The sequence below is a fragment of the Carassius gibelio genome, chromosome A1 (assembly GCF_023724105.1).
Source record: "Carassius gibelio isolate Cgi1373 ecotype wild population from Czech Republic chromosome A1, carGib1.2-hapl.c, whole genome shotgun sequence".
NCBI classification, from domain to species: domain Eukaryota; kingdom Metazoa; phylum Chordata; class Actinopteri; order Cypriniformes; family Cyprinidae; genus Carassius; species Carassius gibelio.
This window is the reverse complement of record NC_068371.1, coordinates 27,177,680-27,195,121: the sequence shown is the minus strand read 5'-3', so window position 1 is coordinate 27,195,121 and position 17,442 is coordinate 27,177,680. Positions and strand designations below refer to the sequence as shown.

Sequence of the window (17,442 nt, the reverse complement as noted above, 5' to 3'; positions counted from 1 at the left end):
ATTTAAGTTATAGGCTAGACACTGGACTTTAGAGAAAAAAAACAAATAATCAATAAGTTATCATTGAGTTTTGTTTCACTCCCTTGTGAATACTTTTACATGTATGCATTGCTTAGAACTTCAGTGTGTTTCAGTGTCATTAAAAGTAGACCGCAAACTATATTTACAGCAGTCTATAAATAAAACTTTTTCACATTCAGTGCGGAAGTATACCGCCCTCCTCTGGATGCGTCACTGTGATTCTCGTTGACTGTGTCAAAGGGATCGCATCTTCTCCATAAAAGTAACTTCATTCGAATCGGACCATGTCCGATGCGAGCGCGGACGATTATGACGGGTTTCAGACCCAGTTCACGAACATAATGGAAACAATCTTACAGACTGCTGTCAGGGAAGCGACAAAACTTTATGATGGCACTTTGCAGCGCTTGAAAGCGGAATTGGTGCAGCTGAGACAAGAGAATGTCAACACGAAGACAGGTGATTCATCCGGCCAGAACACAAAGAGATTATCTGAAGCTGGGAGTCAGAGGACTGGAAATGGATCTAAACATCGTGATATTGGCGTGCAGTGCGGTAAGTCTTTTTCTTATAACAAAGTGTTCCTGAGTTACGGCGTGCATTAAACACTTCCTGGAAAATATAACGACTTTTAACGGCTTAGATGAAGTCTGATGATAAATACATGAAGCCACTTTTATGGCCTTATTTCTGTCTGTGAACATTTTTATGCACATATTTAATGTATGTATATTTACATCAGTTTTCATTCATAATCTGTAATTTATAATGTATGCCCTCCTAAAACATCTTAAACTAGATAAGATGTTTAGGCTGGTTATAGAATGGGTTTTGGGCACTTTTTTGCTTGTAGCTGGTTAGGCTTTTTTTTTCCCCCAACAGGGATATTTACAGTGTTTTTTTGTTTTCATTTGACAGAAAAGCCTACACTGGTGGACCGGGGATGCAGCCCCCTTCAGTTTATAGGACAACGTGTTAATGTGGGAGACATTACAAGCGATAAACTCACAGATCTATGTGCCAGTGAGGACGGGAACAGACAGCTTGCGTTGCTCCTCGTCAAACAAGAGGTAAGAAATGACAGGTCATACTACAGAAGAGTAAGTGTTCATGCCCCACGCCTTTTGCATATAAATGATGCTGTGAGATACAGCAGAGTACACAGACTAAGGCCATATTCCTTCTCAGCAAGGGAGGAATTCAATATTTAGAAGCTTGACTAAATATCAAAATATGTGAATTGAGGTCAATTAGGATTGAATTGAAGTTATGTTTATATTTGATCTTTCTGAAGTGGATAATTTTTTAATGCTAGGCCCTTTATATCATGATTTTATGTTCTGTGTTTTTAGCCTCAAGAGACTGAATGCAACAGCTATGCACCAGGATACTTTTTACTAAAGCAAGAGGGTGCTGAACCAATCCTGGTGCGCAGAGAGCCAAATAAGGATACCATGGAAAGGGGTACAAGAGTCATTCACAAATTTATATATGTCTTATATGTAGTTCATTCACAAGTGCACAATATAGACTCAACTGCTTGGTGTAATATACATTTAGTCATTTAGCAGAAACAAATAGAATTGAATATAATATAACATAACAAAATATAACATTACATACCCATTTTAAAAGTTGAACTTTTTACACTTGAATGAATTCTAAAATCTTCTGTTTACATATAATTATCATATAAGAGCCAATCCTTTTCAAATAATAAAAAAATGCATAAATATATATATTTATATTAAATTGACAAAAATATATATGAGCTGTTTTTCACAGTTAGGACAAATGTAGACCAAAAATAAAAACTAGTTCAGATGAATTTACCCCATCCTGAAATGTACACCATTGAGATATTCAACTACTCTATCTGTTGAGGACCCAATTTGCAACTTTTTTATTTACATTTTGTCCTCCTTATGTTCTTTTTCTGCATCTTCACCTCTCTATTTTACAGTTGTGATACCGCCAGCATTGCAAACAATAACTAGGCACCATAGCAACCAAGGAGGGAAGTCACCATGTCCAGTGACTACCTCCTCTTGTAGTCGCAGAGTGGATTCCTGTGGTCAAAAACCCAATCAGACTACACAACCCATCCAAAGTACAGCTAAAAGAACACTGGAAAACACTGAAGGCTTGTCTTCCCAAAGCAAAAGACAGAATCTAAGTGCACCAGCACAGACATCCACTTCTTCAGTACTTCCCAATTCGACCCAAACTCCTGTTTCCACTGTTAACCTGTCTGTGCCAATGATTGAGCTGTCTGGCACTCCAACAATATCTCAAACGAAACCAACAGCTTCATTAGTTTACCGTCGACCAAACCCAAACCCTCAAACATCAAACCAGACAGTAGTCCCTCAGAAAGAGGGGTCAAATATCTGTCAAAACACCTACCTAAATCCTTTTCCCCCAAGCCAAGTCTTAGTAACAGCGCCTCATTCACCAAAACAGCGAGTTCAGGCATTGGTTTCACATACTGAGAAAACTCTTTCAAACATTGCCTCACTAAACCAGGCCACTGAACCACTAACCCAGTGTTCATCTCAACTTACACAACCACCATTCTTTCCACCACAATCCATCAAAACACCAGCCCAAGAGATGACTCCACAAGTACAAACTGTCATGCCATCAGGACACGTTCCTGTCGCAGCAGATCCAAATCCAGTTCCACCAGTCCAGGATCGGATTCTCCCAGCCGGTCTTGTTCCTCCTCAATCTCAAGTTTTTACATTGCCACAGATAATGCCAGCACATTCTGTGACTTCAAGTCCATCATTCCAGTTCCCTTTGGTTCTGCCACCCAATCCAGTTCAGGGGACGCCACCTTCTTATCTGCCAATGCATGTTCCATTTACTTCTTCGCACATTCCAGTTAATGGAGTTCAGGGATCCGTGTCCTTAAACCCACCTCAACCTCCACTTACGCAATCTCAATATCCACCACAATCTGATCAGTTTTCCTCTTCTCCAGACCATTTTTTTCCTCCACCGGATGATACGCCGAGTTTGCTGGAATCTCTTGATACTTTGCATTTGCACTCACCCATTGTGATAACGCCACAAGATGCCCTGGAGCAGGCACCCATGCACCATTTTCATCCATCTGGGCAGTTTGCTCCTCTGCTAACACTGAAGGAGCAACAAGCTGCCACTTCAGCTAACGTTCTTTTAGGGCGAGTACCCATTCCGTCCTTAGATACCTCTGCGTCTCCGGTTGACAACATCGAAGCAGACCTACCATTTTCCCCATGTTGCACAGAGAGAAATGACAAAGACCTCTCGGAAGATGATGACACCCCTACACTCCAGTCTAGACTGAGAAAACAGAGAAAGTTTTGCTTCAGATCCAGACAAATAGATCCTGCAGATGAGGACAGCACACTTATGGTCAAGGATAAAAGGGTGGATCAGGTACAGAATGAATTGATTAGTGAAACACCACATTCTGGCTCAAATAATGGAAATCAACTATTACCAAAACCTTCAGGCAAAACACTGCAGAGAAATACGAAGTGTCCCCAGTGTGGAAGGGTCCTCAGCAATGCGTCTGCCTTGGAGAACCACATGAGACTTCATACAGGCGAAAGACCTTATACCTGCTCCCAGTGTGGAAAAGCGTTTCCTAGTGTACGAGGTCTTAACCGGCACATGAAGGTCCATGCAGAGGAGAAACGGTATCAGTGTGATGAGTGTGGAAAGAGTTTTGTATACCACTTTACCCTTACCAAACATCAGCTCATTCACTCTGGAGAAAGGCCATTTCCTTGTAAAGTTTGTGGAAAGAGGTTTTTGGCCAAGGCAGACCGGGCTACACATATGCGAATGCACACTGGAGAGAAGCCATTCTCATGCACTCTATGTGGGAAAAAGTTTAAACATAGAGTCGCTCTGAATATGCATATGCAGGGGCACAGAGGAGAGAAACGCTACATCTGCCCCCACTGTGAAAAGGGATTTGTGGATCTAGGCAATTTTAAAAGACACAAGCTCATCCACACAGGGGAAAGACCGTTTGAGTGCAAGGAATGTGGGAAACGCTTTACTCAATCAGCCCATCTCAAGAAACATGTCAACACACAACATGCTACATGAAAAAAATAATTTGGATTGTTCAGTATTAAGCATTCAGTGGATCCCCTTGATTGACTGACAAAATATATAACAGTATTAGGCCTGATTGTAAAGTAAAGGGATAGTTCACCCAAAAATTAAAATTACCCTTTCATTTACTCACCCTCAAGCCATCCTAGGTGTATATGACTTTCTTCTTTCAGACAAATTCAGTCAGAGTTATATAAAAAAAAAAAAAAAATTGTTTTTCCGAGCTTTATAATGGCAGTGAATGTGGATTGAGAATTTGAATCTAAATAAAGTGCATCCATCCATCATAAAAAGCACTCCAGTCCTCTTGGCTCCGGGGGGTTCACGAGAGAGTGGCATTCCAGCGGATTACGTAGGTGTAGCGTAAGCTCCGGTGAGAAGTGACTAAATTGAATTCATTTCTAGATCTACACGGTATACACAAAGTGTTTCAGTCTGGTTTTAGATCTTTATATAGGACAGAGACTGCACTGTTGAAGGTTTTTAATGACTTATTACTTGCTACTGACTCACGGGACTGTGCAATTTTAATTCTAGTAGACCTTACGGCTGCATTTGATACTGTTGACCACAAGACCTTGATTTTGTTGGGATGGTTTAGATTCTATTTGTCCGAAGGAACTTTTTCAGTTAACTTTGTCTCCTCAACTGTTTCTTTCACGTGTGGAGTCCCCAAGGGATCCATTTTGGGGCCTATTCTGTTCTCCCTGTATATGCTTCCCTTAAGAAATATTTTAGAAAGTTTGATATTACTTTTGATTGTTATGCAGACGATACGTAAATGTACCTACCTTTGAAACTTAAGGATACTTCTTCTTTAGAGCCCCATTGCAGTTTCTTGAGGAAATTAAGGCCTGTATGGCACTAAATTTTCTTCATTTTAATACTGAAGTTATACGGTTTATGCCGGGAGGTACTTGTGAGTCATCCGATTTGGACCTTGATGAATTGAAAACACTTGTGAAGCCATATGTAAAAAATGTAGAGGTTATCAGAGACTGTGATTTTAAATTGGACAAACAGATTAACTTTGTAGTTAAATCTTGTTTTTTTCCAATTGAGACAACTCAACAAGGTGAAATCTTTCCTGTCTTTTAAAGACTTTCAAAGAATCATCCATATGTTTATTTCGACTCGTTTGTATTATTGTAATGGCGTCTATGAAGGTACAGTATTAGTCAGGCCTCTCTCTTCATACTGCAGATGGTCCAGAATGCAGCAGCTTGCCTGTTGACAGGTACACGTAAGTGGGAACACATAACCCCCATTCTCACCTCTCTTCACTGGTTATCTGTCCATTTTAGGATTTAGTGTAAGATTTTGGTATTTGTTTTTAAATTTCTTAATGGTTTAGCACCTAAATATCTGTCTGAATTGATCAAGCTCTATACTCCACTAAGAGCGCTTCATTCTGCTGACCATTTGCTTCTAGTTGTCCCACGGGTAAAGTTGAAGAGCAGGGGTGACTGATTATTTGCAGTGGAGGCCCCGAAGCTTTGAAATAGTTTGCCCATCTACATTAGACAGGCTCAAACACTTTTTGTTTTTAAATCTAGCCTAAAGCCCCTTTTCTATAGTCTAGCATTTGACGCAATATGAGAGCTGCTTCTTTTTATTGTCTTTATGGTATCTTATTATTTTCCTTTGCATTGTTGACTGCTGTATCATTGATATTTTTATTACTTTTGTGTGTACAGCATTTTGATGAACACTTGCGGTTTTTAAAAAAGGGCTCTATAAATAAACTTTGATTTGACTGTTCTAACATCTGCTGGAACACTACTCTATTGTAAATTCACGGATGAAATTTTACGGTTTGTAAAGTTTATTAACTGTGTAGAGTACTTTTTATGATGAATGGATGCAATTATTTTGTTTCCAAATCTCAACCCCCATTCACTGCCATTATAAAGCTTGGAAGAACCAGGACATTTTTAATATAACTCTGATTGTATTTGTCTCAAAGAATAAATATATGTATATGTGTGTATATATATATATATACAGTACAGACCAAAAGTTTGGACACAACTTCTCATTGAAAGAGTTTTCTTTATTTTCATGACTATAAAAATTGTAGATTCACACTGAATGCATCAAAACTATGAATTAACACATGTGGAATTATATATGGAATTATATACATAACAAAAAAGTGTGTAACAACTGAAAATATGTCATATTCTAGGTTCTTCAAAGTAGCCACCTTTTGCTTTGATTACTGCTTTGCACACTCTTGGCATTCTCTTGATGAGCTTCAAGAGGTAGTCACCTGAAATGGTCTTCCAACAGTCTTGAAGGAGTTCCCAGAGAGATGCTTAGCACTTGTTGGCCCTTTTGCCTTCTGTCTGCGGTCCAGCTCACCCCTAAACCATCTCGATTGGGTTCAGGTCTGGTGACTGTGGAGGCCAGGTCATCTGGCGCAGCACCCCATCACTCTCCTTCTTGGTCAAATAGCCCTTGATGCCTTCAGTGTGACTCTACAATTTTCAGAGTCATATATGTATATATGTATGTATGTATATATATATATATATATATATATATATATATATATATATATATATATATATATATATATATATATATATATATATATATATATATATATATATAAACTGCTTCATTGCATTAATTTTGTGCGCACTCTTTTTCTCATACCAAGCAAAGCAAATACAATTGCTTGCTTTTTTCACAGTGCTTTAAGTACTATTTAAATATGAAGTAATAAAATGTGATGACTTTTCTATTCTTTTGTCAATGTGAAACTTGTATACTGCTTGTTTATTTTTATTTTTATTATTATTATTATTATGTTGTATGTATGTTTTTTCTATTGTCCATCTTACTATAGATATCAGTAAAACACCTAAGGAGTCATTATGTAAAATTATAATAAATAAACAAAAGAGACTTTGTTTTCTTCACAATTTATCTTCAAATAGTCTACTCTATCTATTCGTACCAGTGACAAGAAAGAAATCATATGAACCACTGGGTGGCAGTGTATGATACCACATATTAAAAAAAGACTGAGACATATTAAAGTACAAATTCCAGTTTATGTAAAGTGGTTAACATTTGGATAGCTGGCTGAGACAGTCCAGATTACGTTATGGTACAAAATCTACCACATCATTCAGTGCAAGAACAAAACACTAGTTAGTAAACACATAACTTATGTTTATGGCAAATAACAATAATCCCTTATGTACTATAACTGTAATAGTCCTCAAGTGTATATTAGGGTTACTGAACTGTAATTTGACCTCCAAATCATTTCAAATATTTGTACAATTAATTCAAAATGATTTTTTTATCGATATTCAGAGTATTGTGAACTTAAATGGTTAGACAAAATATAAGAAATATTTTATACATTTGTGAAGAAAAAAAATCATTTATTTTTTTAATTTTTGCAACATTAATTTGTATTAAATTCATGTTAATAAAAAAACTAGTAATTCCTGAGTTATATTTCTGCCTGTCATATGAACTCACACAAAACTCTAATCTATCTTTGAGGTTTGTATGGTCTGTATACACATCATAGTTCTTCATTGGTATTTCCTGCATATCTTCAAATACCAATTATGGATGTTTGTTTATATTTTTTTATAAAAGAATGGGATGAGAAAGAAAAGGATAAGATGACTGTGAATGTGTTTAGATAAACTCAATTTTGTTACTAAGGGAAAGTGTCACGTAGAAAACCATATAAAAGCAGAGATGCCCACAGAGGGAAGGACATGCTGATGAGGCGCGAGCCTGCGCTGGACTTGATGGTGTAGCTGCACCTGCCCACATTCCCTACCTTGTCAACTGCAGACAAAGTCACAGAAGGTGAACAACATGAGGCCTCATACAGACCCATAAACACAATCATACCATCTTCCACCTTCCTCTGGGTGAAGTTTCCACTGCCTTGCTGGATGGAAATGCTCTCGATGCCTGTGCCATTACCATCTGTGATGTTGACAGACAGTTCCCAGTTTGATGAGCTGCAAGAGGAGGAGTAGCAAGTACCCTGTACATCGACAACTTCACATTTTGGAGGTGAAAAGTCGGTAACCTGGATGGAACAGTAAAGGGGGAGTTGATACATCAGCTTGTCACTGCAATTTAATATAACGGTTTTCAAATTAAATATATTTTAAATTGTAATTTATTCTTGTGATGCAAAGCAGGCATTATTCCCGTCTTCAGTATCACATGATCCTTCAGAAATCATTCTAAGATGCTAATTTGCTGCTCAAGGAACATTTATTATAATCAGTGTTGAAAACAGTTGAGCTGCTTAATATTTCTGTGAAAATCATGATACATTTTGTTTTAGGATTTTTTGATAAATAGAAATTTAGCAAAGAACAATATTTATATAAAACATAAATATTTTCTAATGAAGTAAAAGCATAAACTACCACTTTTGATCAGTTGAATGCATTCTTGCTAAATAATGGAATTCTTGAAAAAATCATACTTGACCCCAAACTTTTGAATGGTAGCATAGTACGTATATTAATCATAATTCAACCACAATTTGTTTTGTGTGAAGAAATAACTGACTGACATAGAAATCATTTAGAGGTCTAAACTTTCCATTTTCTTCTGCTGGGACACCACTACTGCAAAATCAGTACTGAAATAACATTCCACATATACATATGCCTCATTTAATTTGCTAATCAAAGCACGCATTCTTTTCCACTGAAATTTCACAAAAACAGAAAGTTTTATCAGTCTGTCTGAAACCAACTGAGGTTACCTTGGAGAGAACAGAGAGGCGAAGGACGACATAGTTAGAATCACTTCCTCCAGGGCCTTCTGCCTCGATGGTTAGCGTAACATCTGTGCCTGAGACCATATCACCAGGTGGAGTGACAGACAATGTCCCCTGAGCACTGCCGCCACTCACGAGATTGAGACTGGCATGACAAAGAAACAGAACGTTTTAATTTTATTCTTGATAAGGAAAGCTGATTAAATCATTACTGAGTGATCTGAGAACTAAGTGGAGAAATTACATTGATGGATGTGTCATAGGGATGTTTATGTCATTCGTTGCACGAATTGTGTAGGTACCACTGGTTCCATTGGTTGTAACAGTAAAATTTATTTTAAATACTTCTCCTGGCAGCATGGAACTGTCTGCAAGTGCCTTTAGATGGAAAGAAAATGGGATTAGAATTCAGTTTAGGTTTATTCAAACAACTAGTGAGCTGCCTACTGCCATTTAAAGGAAGTATAACGGTCATGGGACTTACAAGTGAGTCATTTTGACGCAAGAGACTCAACCCACAATTGATTTCAATAGATTTTATGTTAGCATGTTACTAAGCTCAAAGCACAACACTAAAACAAGTTTAATTAAATGGTCCACAAATATAGAGCATTGTTATTTTACTGTTTTGTTGATACGTTTTAACGACAATGGGTCTCACTGATTAACCATGTGTACACAAATTTGTGCTTTCAAAGAATGTTTTCACACAAACAAAAAAAGATTAATTAATAACTTTCATACTACTGTAAAATTCATTAACATTTTATGATGAAAAAAATAAGGAATAAATGGAACCACATGGGGAAAAAATATTTTAGTTGTACATACTTAATTTTTTCATGTTAAATATATTTTATCATCAAGATTTAGTCATATGTTTGCTAAGAGCGATGGAAGACTGTAAAGGACAGGCTGTGTGAAAAGCCCTCATATAAAGACGGTGTTTGGATGTGTTCTATTAAAATGACTAACCATGGTTATGTAGCCATTCATTTAGAATAGTTTAGAATGAGGTTAAAAACTAATTCACAAGCACACACAGTCAGAAATTTTTCATGAAATGTTTCATATAAATGTGAAAAACTCATGCAATCATTAGCGAATGTGATATTCTCTTCTCCTCCACCATTAATGAATGTTTTCACTGAACTTGGCGCAATGCATTGTTTGGAATGTCAGACCATTATGTATGAAGGATACACACTATGTTTGAATATGCTGTCATTAATGTACCTACCTATTGGTCTCATTAAATGTAAAGAAGAAGAATACACTAAGAATACAATTTGTACCTTTATTGTGACTTTAGACTGAGACATCTGTGTGGTGGTCTGCCTCTGGAACAGGCTGGAGGAGGTCTTGTCTTTTCCCTTCAGCAACACCACAAACTCTCCTTCTGGCACTTCTTTCACAGTAATAAGGTAATCTCCACCATCCATTTTCTCAATGGTTCCATTAGAAACTTTTACCCCAGACACCTCCATGAGAGCAACCTCCTGCAGCTCTAGAGCCTCTGGACCTTTCTCTCCAGTCAGTGTTAGCAGCAGCTTAGCCGGTGAGCCTAAATAAAGAGCAACAAATCTGTACACTTCCATTCAAATCATTTAATAAGGATTGTTTAATAGTTAAATAGAACAACGGTTTAAACCTGCTGACGGCCGCCCATCAATGACAGCAAATGCAGGATGGGGTCCTTTGAATTCCTCCACAAATTCATAGATGAATGTAATCGCACTCTGACCTGTAAAAGATAACATTACATTAAAAAGGCATAAAAATACTATCAACATACATCTCAGAGTACCACAGCTTTTTTATTATCATCAAAGTTCTAAATTAAATTGTTTTTTTGATCATTTCATTAGCCATTTTCCTCTTGATACTTTAGGAGTAAAGTATAAATATACATTATGCCATATTCTCCTCATTACAGGTTGGCTTTGCATTGGTTTATCAAAAAAGTGCATGATGGCTCACCCATCACTTTAATGGTGTAGGGCTGAGTTGTTGTCATGTCAATGTGCCACAGGCCAATCTCAGTTCCATTTAATTGGATTCGTTGCAGGTTTCCCACTTTCTTAATTGTGCCCAGAGGTCCATTGTCAACAGTGTTAGACTGAGTCACACCTGGAAGCAAGTGCATTTCATTAGGCAATAATGAAAGAACTCACTTTGATATCATATATTGAAGCTAAGCATTATAATACAATAATTTTTTTAATGACTTCTAACATTTAACTCTAACATTGTTAGTTTAGTTTTAGTTATCTAGATTCTGTTTATTTTGTTTTGTTTGTTAGGCTTGCCAAAGTTGCACTAATGGTTATCGTGATACCATGTAAAGTCAAAACTTTATGTTATTTACCTTCTTTTTTTTAGTTAATTTTGTTAAAAGTGCCTGTGAATTTACCTGTGGGGCTGCGTAGGTTGAATGTGAGGCTACTTCCTGTGATGTAGATGGTAGTGTTGGACAAAGACTTATCCAGTAGGAAGGGGAAACTCTCTACAAGTCCTGGATCCCTGGAGCGCTGAAGAATTGTCACCTGATGGATGAAAAAAAGAGTGTGCAAACAATTGAAAAAATGAAAGAGAGAAATAGGATCTTTGAGTAAGAGAGGTCTTTTTTTTTTTTTTTTTTTTGCTGTAGTAAATTGACTATGAAAGGGTGATCATTCATACCAAAGCTGAAGTAGAGGTGTCAACAATGATGTCAGTGGCTTGAGAGAGGCTGGATTTGGAGACCTCGATGGCTTGACCCCCAGAGGCCAAGGCCATGTCATAATACACCTGAAACTGTGCCAATGCCCTGGGGGTCCTTCGCCTCCTCATTGATGCTGTCATGAAGAAAGATACCTGAATAGAAAGGGTGAGAGATGGAAAAGTGATGATGAAAAAAACTGATGATGGTCTGGTGAAAATGTTTATGTCAAGGTCTGCATGTGACACAAGGGTGGAACATTTTACCGCAGACTTGGTGCTGCGAATGAGGGCTTTGATAGTTTTCTCCAGGTGCATATCCTTAGCTGGAGCATCTGTGAACACATATATATAGGAGGAGGAAGGAGCTCCTGTCAGGGCCAACTGTGGGAGAAACAGAAGGTTAGAAAACCTTGTCGAGTGGTCAATAAAAACTGAATACTTGTATTCTCTATAAAATTCAATAATATAATAGTTCTTAGTTCTAAATAGAAATATAATTGTATTGGTAGTATTCACATATGAAGATTGAGATAATTAGCCGAAACACCACACAACCCAATACCTGAAGCCCTGACAGGCACATTTCTGGGATATCTCCTCCTCCATTAGCGCTGAGCTTGGAAATCTCTGACTTCATCACACTTGAGTTTGTGGTTTTTATTAGTGGTCCAAATTCTACAAATTCATAAAAAATATATCCAGATTGTGTGTGTGAGTATTTTCTTACATTACTTTGAACTATATCTGAATCTCCAAATCTAGGCATGTTGCATTTTTTTTTTTTTTGCATTTTTTTTTTTTATATTTGTATATGTGTATATTTATATGAGCTATGCAATTCACATTTTTTGCACTCACCTGGATCATTAAATTGCACCAGAATATATTCAGATGGTTCATCTTGAGTCCCTTTCTTACTGTCAATGATGTTGAAGGAAACTCTTTTGGCTTCTGCAATGTCATTTGCCATGCTGCCTGTGGTGTCAATCACAAAAGCCAGGACTGCAGTTCGCGCAATACCCATCAGCCTGGTGAGGGGAGAAAAAAAAATGGCAGTAATTTTGGTTACTGGTTATTATCAGTCACCATCAGCTCTAGGTGGATACAGGAGCCCTGAGCTCTTGCTGATCACATGGAGCTGATCATCTCCGAAATCGGTGAAACACATTTTTAAATAGGCGCTGTCTTTATAAATAAATAGCAGATTTGAGTTTTAAACAACTACATTCTGGCCTGAAGAAACCTCTCTAGCACCGTTCAAATATGTTTTCAGAGCTTATGGACATACCCGAAGATTTTGTTTCTGACAGAAGAACACAATTCACCTCACAGGTATGGAAGACCTTTTTTCAGACAACTGGACATCACGTCAGCTTAACTTATGGATATCATCCTCAGTCGAACAGTCAAGTGGAGAAATTTAACCAAGAAATTGGCAGGTATCTATGGTCATGCCAAGGTATGTTGGCCCATTTAAAATCATAAGACAGATTAATTAGGTTATATACCAGATGGAACTGCCTGCTAATTATCATTTCTCTCCATCCTTCCATGTTTCCCTCCTCAAACCTGTCCACTTGGGTGCTGACCCCAACGTCGAGAATCAAGAGCCACCCTATTTGGTGGACTGGGAGTGGTACAGACTTGAGAAGAAATCTTGGGTGGCCGCCCATGAGATCTTGGATCCTTCACTCATTTCTGGACTTTCTTTGAGCCAGACCCAATCGTCCAGTGCTATGGCCAAGGGGACGACCTCGTTGAGCCCCAGAAGTCGCTCTTAGGTGGGGGGGATTCTGTAATGCCTAGCCTGCAGATGGAGACCTTGCCTGAGTATTGAATGTGTTCTGCTCTCTCTGCTTCTCAGGTTACTTCCAGTTTGTGTGGTATTTGGCAGGGCCTGGCTAACAGGCCAGTGTGAAGTATTTCCAGTCTACCTGCCTTATTGAGCATTATTACATTTACATTTACATTACATTTTATCATTTAGTGGACACATTTATCCAAAGTGACTTACAAATAAGAACAATAGAAGCAATCAGGCCAACGAGAGAACAACAACAGTTTACAAGTGCCATGACAAGTCTCTGTCTAGTGTTTTTTTTTTTTTTTTCATGAATAGGATAGACAAGAAAAGGTAAGTGCTAGTATTAGTCAGTCAAGTCCTGGTGAAAATGATGAGTCTTTAGATGTTTTTTGAAAATGATATTTAATGACTCATTTTTTTACCAGCACTTGACCAACTAATACTAGCACTTACCTTTTCTTACGTACTTACGTACAGTACCTGCCTTACTGAGCGTTCTTATGCCATTGTTTTTACTATCTTGTGTATGACCATTTCCTGCCTTTTTTCCCCATTTACGTATTTTTAATTTTCTGTTGCTTCTCAGTGGATATTACAACCAGTGTTCAGTGTCACATGATCATTTGTATATATATATATATATATATATATATATATATATATATATATATAAAAAAAATATATGATTTAGTTCTTGTCATACTGTCTGGTCTGTGTTCCCTGAGTGTCCACTAGTGGTCCACTTCCCCATAGAATCACCCCACTGTAGGCACTACATTTCCCACAAGCCTTAGTCTGTTTCATCACTGTTAATTGCACAACTGTAATTGCACTCAGCTGTCCCCACTTTCATCATTTGCACCTGTCCATATATACCCGTTTTGTTCTATCAGTTTCATGGAGTCCTTGTTTTTATGTCACCCTGCTTTCGTGTGTTCCCTAGTGTTTTTCGTGTTTCTTGTTTTTGGACTGCTTTTGTTTATATTGACCTTTTGCCTGTCTGGACTAAGATTTTTGGATTCTCCCTAATAAACGCTGCAATTGGATCTCTGTTTGTTTGTATGTTTGTCACACTCATGTTTTTAAAAGTTATAGAAACCGTGAATAGAAAAGGAACAGCATTTATTAGAAACAAAAATATATTTGTGACATTATAAATGTCTTTACTTTACACATTTGATCAATGTAATGCATCTTTTCTGAATACAAGTATTAATAGTTTTCAGAAAAATATCTCACTGACTCCAAATTTTTGAATAGTAATGTAGAGAACCGGGTGTTAAGAGAACTACTCCCAGCTTTGCAAATATCTCTTTCAAAATCTCTTTCTTTAAAGATATACAAGGATTCTGTTCTAATACCGAAGGTATTTCTTGTTTCCTATAGCTCCACGGATGTTCTCTAGCAGGTCCAGGGTGGCTTCAGCTGCCATGTTTGCAGCATTAGTGTGTAGATCAGTATTATGGGAACGGGGCTCATCTTTACTGATCCCGCCTCGAGGATTCTGGGTACTGCTGAGGTCAGTCTGCCCACCATGGCTACATTTTCCTTTTACACACATAAAAGACATATAAAAGTTAATTTAATTTTATAACTTAAATAGTTTATTTCCAAATTCACTCTCATATATACTTTCTACTTTTAAAACTGTGTTTTATCTCCTGTAAACACACTTTAAGGAAATAGAATAAACCAGATAAGTCAAACGTTAAAGGCTTGCACTTCTAAATGTTGAAATACTATGTTTTGGCTCTTCTTTCGATGAATGTTTGTTATAAATAGTTTTATGGTTGTCACAAAGTAATTCGCTTTGGTAAACTTGGACATTGCCTAATTGTAACCACTCACCCCATAAACACATTATAATGCACAGATTTGTCTTTATTGTCTTATGTTGGAAAGAAACAAAAATGTGCGATATGTGTGAGGAAATGGGTTGAACCATGACCATACCAACAAATTTTTTTTAAAAATGAGTCGTAACTCAGTTGGTTACCTATAGAACAACTTAGAATTGAACATCAAAACTCTTTGAGTTTGATTTGTGCTTTCAACAACTCCTCTATTTACACAATTATTAGACTTTAAATTTAAGTTACTAGGTAATTACTATATTTTGAGTTTAGCTTGAATTTTGTACAGATGCATGTCTCTTGGTATAAACCTATGTCTGTCTTCTTACCTTGAGGTTTGTAACTGAAGAACAAGCCCAAATATCCTGAAGTGAGGTACTTCCCATTGAGAATAGCAGGAAGCAGCTGGTTTGGACAGGTACCACTGGCACAGTCACTGCATGTTGGCATCGCAATGTCTGCACATTAACACATACATATGCAATCTATTTAAAGCAGTATACATTTGTTGAAACACCCTGGTAAATGGCAAACATGAACTAAATTTATTTATTTCCTATTCAGGATCAGTCAATTTAGATTAATCTCATACAATGTGATGTGTACTCCTGGGTGTAACCTGTTATCAGTTATGAACCAAGTCATCTGTTCACTTATCTAAATTTTCAGTAGAAACAAAGGTTTCTATAATCTATTATGGACATGACAACCCAAAAAATGGTGCAGTCGCTGTTGTTGTTGTTTTTTTTGTTTTTTTGTTTTTTCCGCATATGAGTCTCTCTCATAAATCACACCCACTGGCATTATATACCTGCAATGTTCTCAATCTTGAGATCCGGTCTGATGAGGTTGGCATATGGCATTTGGTTCCCCAGTTCAACCCAGTTACTGTGACTGTAAAAGTCCTAAAACAAAAACACATCAATCAAATTAATGCTTACAAATTGCTTGTTTTTAATCTTAATGGTTTTTCAATAGGTAAGTGGCATCAAATAGTTAATGGGTAAAAACATGTTCTTGAGCAATTTTGAAGCAATATGCTTGCGCTAAGTCACTGACTTTATCTCCCTCTCTCTGACCTGCAGTGTGTGACACACTCGTCCTAGTGTTTCTCGGGCAGACTGAAGGTTGTCTGTGCGGACGTTCGCTTTAATAGCCGCAGTCCCCTGAATGATAAGGTTGCGTCCCTCATTAAAGGCCTCATTATTGAAGTGGTGTGCTGCGCTGCTCATGAAGTCCCGGTCCACAATGCCATTCTGCGTGTAGATCTGATTTAGTGCCCTACGGAACTTAGCACCTGAAACATCTCCTGTGGCCGTGCCCAGACATGCACGCAGCAGCTCCTCTGCTGATGAACCCTGGGTTAAATTGGGAAAATAAATTTTGTGTCATATGTTTGAAAAATGTAAGCTATTGTATGTATTCCAAAGAAATGCACAACTGTCGTGATCATACTTTTTTATATGCCTTTAATTGTACATAAACCCACCGTTGGCTTGAAATCTCTTCCTTCTGATTCAGCCACTGCTGCACACACCTCACGGATCTTCTCCATTACAGCACTGGCAGTAATGGATACATGGGTGTTTCTGGTACCCCCAACTGAAATAAATGCCTGCACTCCGGACACCACTAGTGCAATCAGGGCCACGACAGGCACTAATGACTTCATGATCATCTGAATCAATTCATATCTTTTTAGTTAAGTTGGTTTGTGCAAAATCTTTTATTAAATGCTTTTTTTTTTTTTCTTTTGCAAGAATTGAGGGGAATTAGGTTAAAATATTATAAAAATAGGAAATGTATAAATAAAAATAATATGATAAATCAAGTAATTTCTTTAAGTAAATACCATCATATATACTGTGCATATTATATATATATATATATATATATATATATATATATATATATATATATATATATATATATAATTTTTTTTTTTTTTTTTTTTTTTTTGCGTTTACTCAAATTACTTTTTTTATTAGTATATGATGTTTATAACATAACATAACAGAACATAATATAATATAATATAAAGACCTTCTTACCTGTTTTTAATCTGCTTCTGTTCCTCCTGTATCTACCCTTAATTTTTGATCTTTTCTGATTACCTATATTTATACATATACCTTACCTTAAATCTAAGACGTCATGCAATCAGA

The 17,442-nt window shown here is 37.1% G+C and overlaps 2 protein-coding genes across 2 annotated transcripts; one reads left to right on the top strand and one right to left on the bottom strand.

Annotated features, from left to right (window-relative positions):
• The first annotated feature begins 202 nt into the window (after positions 1–202).
• LOC128017114 (uncharacterized) lies at positions 203–7,604 on the top strand. The gene is made up of 4 exons (XM_052602333.1): positions 203–576; positions 940–1,091; positions 1,374–1,485; positions 1,985–7,604. The coding sequence occupies exons 1-4, from the start codon at positions 306–308 to the stop codon at positions 4,126–4,128; spliced, it is 2,679 nt and encodes an 892-aa protein (XP_052458293.1). The 5' UTR covers positions 203–305; the 3' UTR covers positions 4,129–7,604.
• Positions 6,700–16,951, bottom strand: LOC128017240 (von Willebrand factor A domain-containing protein 7-like). The gene is made up of 16 exons (XM_052602528.1): positions 16,767–16,951; positions 16,357–16,635; positions 16,089–16,182; positions 15,607–15,735; positions 14,786–14,972; positions 12,479–12,648; positions 12,183–12,295; positions 11,885–12,001; positions 11,600–11,773; positions 11,331–11,463; positions 10,898–11,047; positions 10,569–10,661; positions 10,213–10,481; positions 9,162–9,295; positions 8,903–9,062; positions 6,700–8,209 (listed from the first exon to the last, which is right to left on the bottom strand). Exons 1-16 carry the CDS (start codon positions 16,947–16,949, stop codon positions 7,826–7,828), a joined length of 2,769 nt encoding a protein of 922 aa, XP_052458488.1. The 5' UTR covers positions 16,950–16,951; the 3' UTR covers positions 6,700–7,825.
• Positions 16,952–17,442: the final 491 nt, after the last annotated feature.